General features: G+C 40.6%; 1 protein-coding gene across 3 annotated transcripts in view; it reads left to right on the top strand.

Moving 5' to 3' along the window:
• Positions 1 to 342: 342 nt before the first annotated feature.
• adgb (androglobin) overlaps positions 343 to 13,070 on the top strand; it is a 34,360-nt gene continuing 21,632 nt past the window's right edge. For 2 of the 3 annotated variants that reach the window (XM_035618007.2, XM_035618006.2), the window contains exons 1-12: positions 343 to 543; positions 915 to 1,074; positions 1,203 to 1,295; positions 2,009 to 2,080; positions 2,357 to 2,533; positions 5,493 to 5,632; positions 7,079 to 7,165; positions 8,947 to 9,107; positions 10,772 to 10,848; positions 11,577 to 11,751; positions 12,159 to 12,252; positions 12,646 to 12,790. In XM_035618007.2, the coding sequence (XP_035473900.2) occupies positions 473 to 543; positions 915 to 1,074; positions 1,203 to 1,295; positions 2,009 to 2,080; positions 2,357 to 2,533; positions 5,493 to 5,632; positions 7,079 to 7,165; positions 8,947 to 9,107; positions 10,772 to 10,848; positions 11,577 to 11,751; positions 12,159 to 12,252; positions 12,646 to 12,790 (1,452 nt within the window). In that variant the 5' untranslated portion in view covers positions 343 to 472. Of the gene's footprint in view, positions 544 to 914; positions 1,075 to 1,202; positions 1,296 to 2,008; positions 2,081 to 2,356; positions 2,534 to 5,492; positions 5,633 to 7,078; positions 7,166 to 8,946; positions 9,108 to 10,771; positions 10,849 to 11,576; positions 11,752 to 12,158; positions 12,253 to 12,645; positions 12,791 to 13,070 lie in introns of those variants that run through there. The other variant, XM_035618008.2, reaches the window with a different exon arrangement.

Below are 13,070 nucleotides of genomic sequence, written 5' to 3'. Positions count from 1 at the left end.
CCTGACGACAGCAAGGATATAGTTTAGTATAATAGTTGTGATTGGGCTTTTTTTTTTTCACCAAAGCCTTTCAAGCCTCCTTTGATCATGATAGATCCATGCCAATGTACATATTACAATATATATATATAATTTTTTTTCTTCTGTTTATATTTTTCACTGCATTATTATGCAAACATTACTGTGTAAACGTTCTAAACACACAAACACATGCAACACACGTTCCCGTGGTTTTCTCCACATTCTTGACTTTGACGAACACGCCCACAAATACGTCACAACTCGGGACCACAGGCTCTTCCGAGGAGCACGTGAACACGCCCGGACAGGGCCCCGTTGCTAGGCAACGTGTAAACCAGGCGACAGAGGCCGCTCCAAACAAACGCACCTCCGGGGCGCCACACTTGACTCGTTGACGTGTTTTTTTCTTGGCCACTCGGCCCCCCTCAGGTTTACCGAACCACCAAGGGCAATGTCCAAGGCACCGCCAAAGAAGAAGGAGCCCTCGCTCAGCAAAGCCTCTCTGTCCGACCGACAGACTGCGTGAGTTTGAGGCTAACGTCGGCGAACAAGAGTCAATTAAGAAACCGCTGCCATTAGCATTAGCATTAGCGTTAGCTACGAGCCATTGAAATAGAGCAGCTGTCAGGGAATCGTGCTAACCGTAGCAGAGGCAGAATATCATACATGAACTGGGGCTGGTTTTATTGTGATATGACATATATGACAGCATGAGAAGATATAATAACACCCAACAACATGAGCCAGTGTCACCTCCATTAAGAGAGGGTTTTTACCAGAGGTTTGGTTCTGAATCTCTGCCTCTGTGCAAGGCTAGTGTTGTTGACAAGACAGCCAGCCAGCCAGCCAAGAACAAGGGAAGTGACTTCTTTTTCTCTGTGTCATCACTTCAGGGCAGCGTCCCTACTTGCCAGTTCCTTGGAGAGCTTCGGGGCTGCGTGGGGCTGCAAGTTCCCCATTTGGCCCGAGTGGAACGACGAAGAAGTCAATAAGGAGAAGTGGGACTCGAGCAAAGGAGCTGATGAGGGAAAGACAAACAAAAGTCCCAATGCTGTAAATCTGGATTATAAAAATCATAAAATCCGATGCATGATTTCCTTCACTCCCACCTTGCAATTGATATTAATTAACTTCTTTTTTAATTATTATTTCAAATTCACTCGGCTTTCTTGTCTCTGCAGCCATTTTTTGAAGAACCAGAGGGGAAAATTTCCCTGCCTCCATCTTTGAATGTGCACTCCTGGAAACGCCCTACAGAGTTTATTGTCAACAAGGTAACCTTCACGCATCCATAAAAGTTATGTTTTATTTGTTGTTTTTATGGAACAGTACATGCCAAATGTCTGCTTGTCCTAATTGGTAATTTTGATCCATATTTAAGTTGACTGTGTTACAGTGTTAACAATAATAAATAGGGTGAAGCATATTTCTATTGTGCGGGTACCCCCCCCCCCCCCCCCAAACACTGCATATTGAGCGCTGGGATTTGGGATAATTGGTCGAGGACAATGTTTGCTTTGTGTGGTCATTTTTTTTTTTAGATTAAAGGATTGATAGACTTCATTGTCTTGCATTGACTAAAGGATTTAGTCAATGCAAGCAGCTATTACATATTTTAACAAAATGCATTTCTTTGCCACATAGCGTGAAATGTAGTTAAGGAAATCTGCACTTTAGTCACCTCCAGTCAAGTTTTAATTGCATCACTCAACTTTTCTGTTACCCTGGCCTTGCCAGGTCACACGCTGACTTTTCACTCAAGATGTCAGAAGCATGTTATTAATTTCGTACAAGATGAACACAGGCTAATAACAAAAGAAATCAGCTGTGCATATGCAAGCAAGAGCTCCTCAGTGATACTTCCTCTGAATCAGTATTTCTGTATGTTTCATTTTAAACAGGTTGCGTGTGACAGCCATGTTTTATTTTTGATGTTAATGTATCAATGTGTCTACAGTGAAAACAATGTTGTGCTCTCTCTTTTCAGTCTCCCGTCATTGTTGAAAGTCAAATGACGTTTGACCTCATCTCCGCCAATGATCATCTGATTTGCAACGAGGTTAGTTCTCAACAGTTCTTTAGTCCTCTAATGAAGATCGCACCGATTTGGCTAGCCAGTATCGGTCAGAGTGTGGATAGTGTGATTCAGATGTCAGACTGGTTGACGTGTTTGATTGACAGAAATGAATTAGACTGGGTCAATGCAGTGGACCATTGATCCAGTGATTGATAGATGAGACAATTGAGACTTCACAAAATAGATTTAAAGATTGGTTTGGAGTAATTAGACCTCTGATTACGTTTCTCTCCCTTCTCTCCCCCATGTTCGATCAAGCTGATGAGGTGGATCATCAGTGACATCTGTACCGTGTCGACGCTGTGTAACAAGACATCGACAGTGCAAGATGGTTGGAAGCCTTGGGATCACATCTACTCGCTGTGTAGGGCGGAGAAAGGTCATATGCCGCTCTACAACAGCTATGGGAAATACTTGGTCAGGCTGTACTGGATGGTGAGCCAGACACAAACATGGACACTAGGGCTGGGACGACTCGTCGACGTAATCGACTACATAAATTCGTCGACTCAAATAATTTGCGTCGATGAGTCGCCCCAAACAACTAGATTAACTCTTGTCCCACACTCCAGTCTAGTGGTGGCGGGAAAGAAGAAGAAGAAATCAAACAACAACAATGGCGGCAGCAAGTGAGAGCAGCGGCCGCAGTGCGAGCTGCAGCACGAACACCGAACAAAAACAAAAAACACGACCGGCTCTGGGTCGGCTTGGAAAGGTTTGGGCGCACCACCGGGCAAAAAAATGAATCATTAGATTAGTCGATTAATCGAAAAAATAATCGCTACATTGATCGTTCGAAAAATAATCGTTCAGGACAGCTCTAATGGACACATGCAAATACACATTCACACATCAAGGTCTATTGAGAAGATGGCTTTTTGTTTTGCTCTTGCCACTGTATGAAAATGAAAAATTTCTGACACCTTTACAGAGGAAGTTAATCTATCACTATTGTTCTGGTGGTCCACTTGAGGCAATGGATCACAAACAATTGCTTTGTATTGTTCAGCAGTATAGGGACGCAGCAGATCAGAAGCGAGTGGGGATGGACTCAAGGTTGAAGGGAATGGGGTGTGGTGTGAGAAAGCCTTATCCACTCAGAGCTCAAATCAATCAGTCTCACTGCTGTGCCAAAAGTGTCTGGTCTTCATCCATTGCCTGATGAAAAGATAAGACTTAACAGGAGTTAGAACCTTCTCAGAGAGTATGGCTCAAGTTGGATATTGATGCCTAGTAAATCTACAGGAGCGGACACATCCCTGCATTTCAGTGACATTCATATCAGTATTTAAGTTTTGTTTTTTTTACTGATTTTTGGTCGTTGCCCTGAGATAAAGCTTGAAGTTGCATGGTTTGTGAGTTTCAGAATGTGTGTCGTTTGCCACTCTGGGCAGTGGACACTACATCTTTGTGTCCTTCCAGAAAGGGAACTTCTCCCTGCACAACAATTTGGGTCAGCGAGATAGTGGAAAAGACACAGCTAAAAATTATGGTGTTCTGTAACGCTATGACTCTTGCCTTGACAAACAAGCATGACACGGTTGAAGGCAGCAGTCCCCCGTGCCAAGCAGAGCACACTAACAGATGGTTGTTGAGATGACATGAAGCACCCAGCCCCCAACCCTCGTTCCCGTTTCCTTGCCTATTTTGCTCATAGGCTACTCCATTTCTCCTCGGCTTGTCTCATCCTTTATTGTTTTTCACCTATCTTTTTTCTTTTTAACGTTGCCTCCTTCATGCCTCTGTGAATATCCACCCCATTCTCATTTTATCACCCTGTGTCTACCGTCTTACAAATCTATCACAACTATCATTCCACCTTGTCGTCCTTTCTCCTTCAACTTGCCCTTTCGCACTGCATTTTACCCCATCTGCTAACACATCAAGCTCCTTCCTCGGGGCAATGATTTGACAAGAAAGTGGAAGACGATGCAAGAAGGGAGTGTGCCCGCCCGCACTGCATACAGGATTGCATTGCTTGTGCCACCGATCTACTATTAAGAGGCACAGCTGTGAACAGTCAGTCAGATTATCACCTGCTTTTGCTGCTTTTTCTCCCACCAGTGTGAAACTCCCCTAGACGGCCAGTAGACAAACCGCACCGCAGACAGCATGTAACACACTCTGAAACCAGTCAAGGTGCAAAGATGCAAGCATAAGGTGGCTAATACTACGAGAATTATGGAATATAAACGTAGCCCATAGATCAGAGATTTTGTGGTGATGAGTTACACATTGGGTTACGCTTGTGGTGTTATTGTGATCAGAGTCATATTTGACACACTTGGAAATGGTATGAGTCACGGTCACTCATTTGCCCCTATTTTTACCTTTAAATGCAGTTGTTTTCCCACCACGATGGGCTTTTTGTTAAAGGAGGTGAGATTTCATACTAGCTTCCCCTATCACCTAACTGCTGTTTCAGTCCAAAACATTTATATCGTTGTTGAATTGCAAATTATTATTTAATTACATTTGGCAGAATATGATCTGATTTTGTCAGAGAGCTCACAAGGATTCTGAGCAGTGAGGAGAATTCTGCTGGGAGAACCAGTTTCACATCAAATTGTTGTGCAGACTTTTGACATTAGATCGTAGTAGTAGCTTATCACATACTGTAAGAAGAAGTTTACGGTGATGGAAGGATCTGCATCAGTGTTGGCATGAATGTATCAGCAGAATAAAAGTGAAAATTGTTAGATTGAAACAGCCATTGGCGCACCTATATGAATGTGACTGGATGTGTCTGCTGATGGCCAACAAGACAATGGTTAAATGATAAAGAGCATGGATTAAATAACTGATAGCTGATCATCTGATGCAAGTTCTCCTCCAATGCTCTGTCTTAACTCAGTGCTTCATTCTTATGTAAGAGGCCCTATACTTCCGATAACTATTGGCAAGTTTGCAAATGAACATATTTCCCAAAATAGGGAAATAACAAGATTCCAGCACTCACACACCAGGATGCCAGGATTGACACTAATGAACCTTTTACAGACAGAAGGAGCGAAACTGATGAGGCAATAGGCAATATGCAAAACGCGTTGTTCGCTCCTTCTGTTGTTTTGTAAAATGTTTATTAAATAAATCATGTCAATCCTGGTATACGCTGGAATTTTGTTATTTTGTTATTTTGATTGATTCTGCACCAGCTGGCACCCAGGAGAAGCTCTGCTGTGCTCGGGGCTCTTCAATTTTTTGGGGATATGCCCTAAAAGGTTGATATTTTTCTTAAGGTTTACATGAAAGTAATGTAGTAAATTAAAATAACATTTGAAAAAGAAATTAAAAAGGTAATGTAATTTCTTCAAACTATTATTTATTTGAGTTGCTACGATTGTTATTCCCAATCTTCATCTTCACTCACTGTGTCCTGCTTCCTTCCTTTCAGGGTAGTTGGAGGAAGATAACAGTAGACGACTGCATGCCATTTGATGAAGAGAATAACCTTCTCCTCCCTGCCTCCACCTGTCAGACAGAGCTGTGGCCGATGTTGTTGGCTAAGGCTCTCATTAAAGTGGCCAACACAAAGTGAGTTACTATACATTCCAACACAAACTCTGTAAGCATTTCAACACTGCTAGAAGTATTTTGGAAAGGGTTATTATAGTCTTAAAGTGAGAGGGTTTAAGAACATACTCCACCTAAATCCAAGTATATGCCCACAATGCAGTTTGGCTCCTAATAACACCTCTGTAAATATTCCTCACACATTATGCACACTAACCCTTTGTACTAACACTGTAAACCAAAGTAAAGTAGTATACAGGGTTGTACTATTGTACAATTTCAAACTCATTGTTTTAATATATGCTGTCACATCTGCATGAACAAAATGATTTTTAAGTTTTTCTTTACGTCGCTTGATCAAGGACATAAATAAATGACTTTAAATCAATTTAAAAATATGTAAAAAATAACGTTGTTACGAAAGATTTCCTTTCATACAATTTCCGTTAGGAAGGGAGCATTTTGAAGGACAATTCATTTCAAATTGACATCCAGAATATACCTACGTATGTGCAAATTCAAAACAAATTCATATAGTTCATACAGTGTGCCCCCAAAGTGTGCGTTTTGCTGACCTGGCCAAACTTTCACCTGACCTCATCTCTGCCCTGGGCTGAGTTGAATTTGGTGACAGAGGGAAAGTCTGTGAGGGGGCAACATGGCGTGTGTAAAGGTGGCTGTTCCAGTGTCCGCGGAAAGTCGATGCATAAATGTTTCATTCAGGACAGGAAACAAGGAGCATCTCTGCTGATGAATAATTTATAAGCCATTGTGAAAGTTCTTTGTACTGAACTAGAACCAAACTTTACCCAGGTGTCTGCTGGGGCCCTTTAGGCAGTAGTCTTTTTCAATAATAAAAAAAAAAAAGTTGAATTCCAGGACTCCTTCACATTGTTGATGCAGAGCCTTTAGTAATGGTTATGGACTGTGACATTACCTATCAAGTTATATTGATTTCACTTCCTCTGCTGTCATGACTGTGGATTGGCCACAGGATCCCAGGAGGACCAATTAGATAAGTTGTAACCATCTGTTTCAATTGAACACACACTCACCATCCTCAAAATCAGATGTAAAGCTTTATAAGATTCCCCAAATGATGCAAATTTTTGAAATTGTAAATAAAACATAAGCTGAGTCAATACTCTTACACAGAGTAAGACCTGATGACCCATATGCTTGTCGTGTTACCTATAACTAGTTTGCGATGCAATTTGAACATTCTATTGTTTCTGTACTTTTCAGGATGAATTTCAAAATCAGAAACACTTTATTTTATTCATGCTCCATTACCTTTATTTTCTTCCCTGGTGTCATTCTAAATGTGGTGTTAATAAAGAGGGAAACACACACAGGCCTATAGTTCAGCCCTTTCATGATTTTTGAAAATATATTATTTTTTATATATCGTATTGAAATGATGTCCTTCCAATTGAGAGTGATGTCAGTGCCACTATTGTTTTTCAGTGAATTGTCAGAGGTCTGTGGGGAGATGGGCGAGTTCACCTTTATCCACACCCTCACCGGCTGGATCCCAGAATTCAGGCCTGTAAAGTAAGATCCTCTGGTCCACTCCTCTGTGTCTTTCGCAATATGTCATACAAACTATACAATTGTGGTGATCTTCATTGAATCTTTAATCTTTGACCTTCTCTCCCTTGGCTTTTTTTTTCTCCTGCACACAAAAAACTAAAAGTGATAATAGAACAGACTATCCGAGTGCCATAATTTAATCACAATAAAGGATGTGGCACTAAATTAAGTCACACACTGGCAAGGTATATATATTTTCCTCCCAACTATATCTCTTTTTGTAAAGTGTACTGCAGCAAAGGGTGTTTGTCTACAGCAGCATAGAAAGTCTCACTTTGGGATAAAATGACTGAGGTCTGAAATGGAAACAAGGAGATATATAATAAAGGGGGAGGAGAGACCGCATGCAGTGGAGAATCTCAGCTTGTCAGTGATGGAGCTTTTAATGGGGCATCAGTGTTTTGCAATGAAAATGCTGAATGTTATTCTCTGTAGCTCAGCAGGTTAGCTGCTGTTAGTGAGTCACCTGGGGAATCTCTCAACACGCACAGGCATTGAGCATGACCGTGTTTGTGTGACAAATGTGTATGCAATACTACCGTGCACATAACCACGAACACACCCTAACAGAAGGTTTTATTTTCATCATCTACTACTGTTATATGAAGAAAGAGCAATTCTGGCAATATTTTTGTAGTCTTACACAATATTCCTTGCTATTGGCAGCTGGTTTTCATAAGAAATCAGAGGATGTTCATTATTATGACTGACAGAATCAACAAAAAGCAGCTATTATTGTAATCCAGAATATATCATTCTAAATATTATATCCAAAGTTGAATATTTTTTTAAAGTCAGTATTATGCTGTTGTGAATCATCATCAGCAACGGTTGCTACCATTCGTTACTCCTGGGCCAACAAGATGGAAGACCTATTTTTTTGGGGCTGTGTAATTCTGGATATCACCCCTCCCGTTGAGGTTTCTGAAAAAGGAAAAGTACATTGAGTTATTCAGATTTTAACCAGTGGGCAGCAGAGATAACTGGGAGTGATGTGCTCTGCAGACACAAACCACAGTGGGATTTTTTTATTACAGATTTGCACATGTCCTCTCATGACATGTCAGGCTAAAATCAGTAAATTGTTCCTTTTTAAAAGAATGTTCAAGTGGTTTAGGGTAACACAACTTTCTACTGTACACTTGCTAATAACACATAAAGATGATGCTCACTGTGTCATGTACACTTAATCAAGCTTGTAGAAAGCCTTATATTAACAGTGTCAGTCTGAATGTGATGAGATGGCCCATATATCTAGCAAAGTAGGAGATGAGGAGGCAACTGTTAGATACTGTGTTAGCACCAACGTCATACTTCACTGGTTTCATTCTGAATGATGTGTTAACATGGAGAGAAGATTGTTCTATTTGCTTTATGTTTAAAAGAGGGAAAAATGCTGGTGAAAATGCTGAAGTCACTTGTATTGGAAATGGAGACATTACAGGGACAGGAACAATAACTGCAATGTGATTTAGACAGACTGCAGAAACAGAACACTCTATCTTATACAAGAGCTGTCATGGTGATACAAGTGTTGTATGCTAAACAATAGACATGAGCGCTTGACATCACCACATGTCTGCTCATATAACAGTTGAATTTTTGTATTGAACTAATTAGAATTCATTCCAGATAAAGATACTGTTGGCTTGAAACTAAAATATAACAACCAATGAACTGATTATTGTAAAATATAATAACTGTAGCCTGTAACTAATCATTTCTCTTTAACCACCTCTCAGTTCTGGAGACCTGGGAAAAATCTGGGATTTCTTACAAGATACCATTCCTATATTTACACTCCCGGAGGAGAGTTTGCCAGAGATAGAGCCTGTGACTCCAGTTTCAGGGAAAGGTTCCAGCTTGAAAGACGACAAGAGCAGGCTGCCAGAGCAAGAGAACAGTAAGGCCCAAACTGTGCCACAGTCAGACACCCACACACACACACACACACACACACACACACACACACACACACACACCTGCAAACATGCATCTCAATTACACACACTGCTTCCACATGTAATTGAGGGAGTCAACTGAATCAATCATCCATTAGATCGTGATCATCTGTGCGCACAGAATACTTTTATTGCTTAGTGTGTTAATTTATCATATATATATATATATTTACACACACATACATACTGTACATGTTGGGTGTGTGTGGGCTACTATATATTTGTATATATGTATGCGAATGCACAGTGCACAATCTCTGTTTTGCTCCCTCTGCATCCATAATTCAACTAGTATAGAGCATGACAATGAATATTTCATTGTGCCACAGAAACACTTATCAATGATTCCGTTCTGTTACAGCAGTAAAAACCCTCAAACCATTGCAGCATTCATAGTAATGCTGTTGTGATTTACTTCAGCACAGGAAAGACATGCCTTATAAGTCACCATCATGCCATATCGTAAAATACCGTGAATTCCATAGCTCTGTCGCCAGTCAGGCAGTGCCGCGTTGCCTCTTTCCTGTCATTTCAAGCATCACTTCCTGTTTTCCCAAGCTCATGTATTATTAAGTGCTGAAAGGGTTAATGCATGAATGGTGGACTATAAATAAACCAGCAGAGGGAGCAGTGGCAGGGTGAATTATTTGGTGTTCCCGCAGGGCAGACAAGCCTCCCGAGGTAAGTGTGATTATCTGATGGAGGAAGAAATTGAGGTAGGGATATGGATGCTTCATTGCAGTTGTACAATTAATTCAAAGGAGAATTAGTTATCATACTAGGACTGTACAGAATTGAGTCTATTATAGAGGCAAAGGAAATGATTTGAGGCAAATGTCCGTCTTGAATGATAAAGTATTAACTAATTAAAAATACTGCATGACATTTTGACGTGATTTGGCTCTCTGACAGTCTCTTGCTCTTCACTATAATCCCACAAGTTTACGAATAACAAATAAATAAGTGCTTACCATAAATTATTGACACGCGTGCACAAAGTGGTATTGCTTCACAAAACATTTATCTTTTTGGAAAATGCTTTGCATGGTGCTTACACACATGCATACAAAAAACACTACACACATTCTCTCTCACTGTTTCCATGCCCACTTTTACATCCTACTGAAATGCATATATTGAAATTTATAAATCACTATGCAGTGTGAGAACTCTTTCTCTGCTCAATTCTTAATGTCTATAGCCTTATATTAGTCTGGCAGTGCTCCCATCTCTTTTCATCCATAGTCCTTCAAATTGATTTTCCATGTCTCCTGGCCCATGTGTCCCTTATACGATATACTCTATGATGCACCATAAGAGGCAAGGCCATCCATAGATAACCTAGATACTCTGTTATTGCCTATTTTATACCTGTGGCCTGTAGTGCTTTTAAATCTCCAGGCATTCACTTAATGGTGATCTGAAAATGTTCTTTTGTCAGCGTTACTTTGGATTGTTAGATAAATAAAAAAAAAATCTAAATCAACATTTGTAATCAGACTTCCTGTAAGGTCTACAACAGTCATACTGTATATGCCTATTGTGTTTACCTGTGCTTTTGTTTTCACCTGATAAAATAAGGGTTTTCTTCTGGTGCGGTTCTCAGGTACCTCTGAGGTAGTGGTGTGTGCCAGCTGCTACCCTTTTCAGCCACAAAACAATTCCTCTGGGTTTGGCCTGATGGTATGTCTTTCCCTTATTCCTCTAGTCTTGAATGCCATATATACACACACCACACTGTTACATGACACATTGTCATCCATGTAAACGCTGGATTGTAGCTAGATACTCATTACAGATTTGGGTGCAGTACAGAGATCCACATTATTATACAAATGCTATAGTCTGCATTTCAAAGGGAGAATGAACAACCTCAACTCTGATGTAAGTCTTATCACTGACCTAAACAGAACAAAATTATAAAATGGTACATCTATATTTGTGGATGGACCCAAATAAATATAAACACAGGATATTTCTTTTTTAAGTAAAATTTGATTTCATTAACTATTTCATCCTGAGTCAAAATGCATGTTATTGAGTACTTTTTAAAGTATCTGCTGTTTTAAACACCTGTTATATCGCAGAGCGATGTAATTTTAAGGCCCATACCAGCAGTGGGTTGTGGAGAGAAGCATAACCGTGCTAGTGATCTGGGGCATGTTGTGTTCTATTTGGACGCTTCGCCTCAACAGGCTTCACTTGATTTATTATTTACACCCATGCTAAACCTAATTGGTGGACAGTTTCCAGGATGTTCCTCATTTGGAGTTGTTATATGACCTCCACACTCTGATCATGGATCAGAATCCTCTTCTGACAATTTGAAAATGATTGTGAGCATGGTCAACAGTGAGAACTGTATGTGCATTTTATTCATTTAGTGTGTTTGTTTATATGATGTATCACAGGCTAATTCCGCAGAGGTCCTGCGTCAGTACAGTCTCTCCTTGCTGTACAGCCACATCACCCTGGTGACCAGAACCCGTTCATGCCAGCTGGAGGCACCACCCCAACCAGCACCTGTGCCCCAATGGAAACTCATCCGCCCGCCCAAGGAGATTGTGGTCACTGCTGAACCGCGTGGTGAGTTAGAGACAGAGAAGGAAGAAGGAAATATAAAATGTTTTGGGAAAAAAGGTGATGAAGGGGAAAGCAGGAGGAGGATGCAGGGGAGGATATCAAACAAGCAGAAAAGAACAAATTATGTGTTGGAGTGTAGGTGAATGTCATAAATAAATATGACTAGAAAGGAATGTGAGTGTTAATGCAGGGGATTTTGAAATCTACAGAACAGAGGGCATAATACCACATGCAGAAATGAAAATAGGAGGAGGATAGATACAATATTTCTGTATTGTGAATAGCTGCTCGTTCAGGCATATCTGACATCAGCTGATCTCTGAGTGAAAAACATCAAATGCAGTAGAAAGAGTTGGTGTGAAAAAGCAGTGCTGGCATGATGCATGAGGATTTATTTTTTATTTTTGCAGAGCCTCCTTTGTCAAAACCGGAGCAGTTCATTGAGGTTGCCAGCCCTTTTCTCTCCTACCGCTTCAAGAGCAGCGTTGGCTCAATCCCAGAGCTGTATGTACACTGAGATGATCTAAAACTGAGACATTAAACGTGATGTGTCTTTTGTGCCTTTCCATCCTACTGCTCGTTTAGCCATTAGGTAACCTGTGCTCTGACCCCCCCTGTGGACAGAGGAAAGATGGCAAGAAGGAAGCATCTGCTTTTCTTCCTCCAATAGGGCAATTACATGCATCATAGTTCAAAGCAGTCATATGGTAGAAATGCTGGTCTGGTGTCATTTAACATCTGTGATGTGGCACGTATGACTCATTTGTAGATGATGTGGCATATTGCTTCTAAACATGTTGCTATGAGATGAGGTCCGTGTATGGCTTGATGATGATACAGTACGATGCATGTACTGTATGTGCACATAGCATTAATATATGTGTCTTTGTCTGTCAGAGAGGCCAAACAGGGTGCTCAGAGTTCCTATGCACCCCTTCTGGTGCCTATTGCTGAGAGAGAGGAGACTGACTGCCAACAAGGCCTTGAGCCTGATGCATCTGAACACACCACAAACTCACTGAACAGCAATGACGTAAAAAAGGTACAATTAATTGCTGTCTTCTGGGCATAAATTAATTCATACATTTAGCATTTGTGTGTTTAATATTCTACTGTATATAGCATTTTGTTGTTAAATATAGAACCATAATTAATGGCAGTTACCCCAAGCCAAATATTAAGATCAGTGATTTCCAGGGTAACATTTGACAAAGAATTAAGATGGCAGCAGCTTTCTCCAAAATTTGATTTCCTTGCTTAATTTTTGTTCTCCTTGTTCACACACTCTTTACCCTGCAAGTATGAGGCTCTAAGGCATGGTG

Source organism: Scophthalmus maximus, chromosome 18, assembly GCF_022379125.1.
Source record: "Scophthalmus maximus strain ysfricsl-2021 chromosome 18, ASM2237912v1, whole genome shotgun sequence".
NCBI lineage: Eukaryota > Metazoa > Chordata > Actinopteri > Pleuronectiformes > Scophthalmidae > Scophthalmus > Scophthalmus maximus.
The sequence above is the reverse complement of the archived record's forward strand: the minus strand, read 5'-3'. Positions and strand labels throughout refer to the sequence as shown.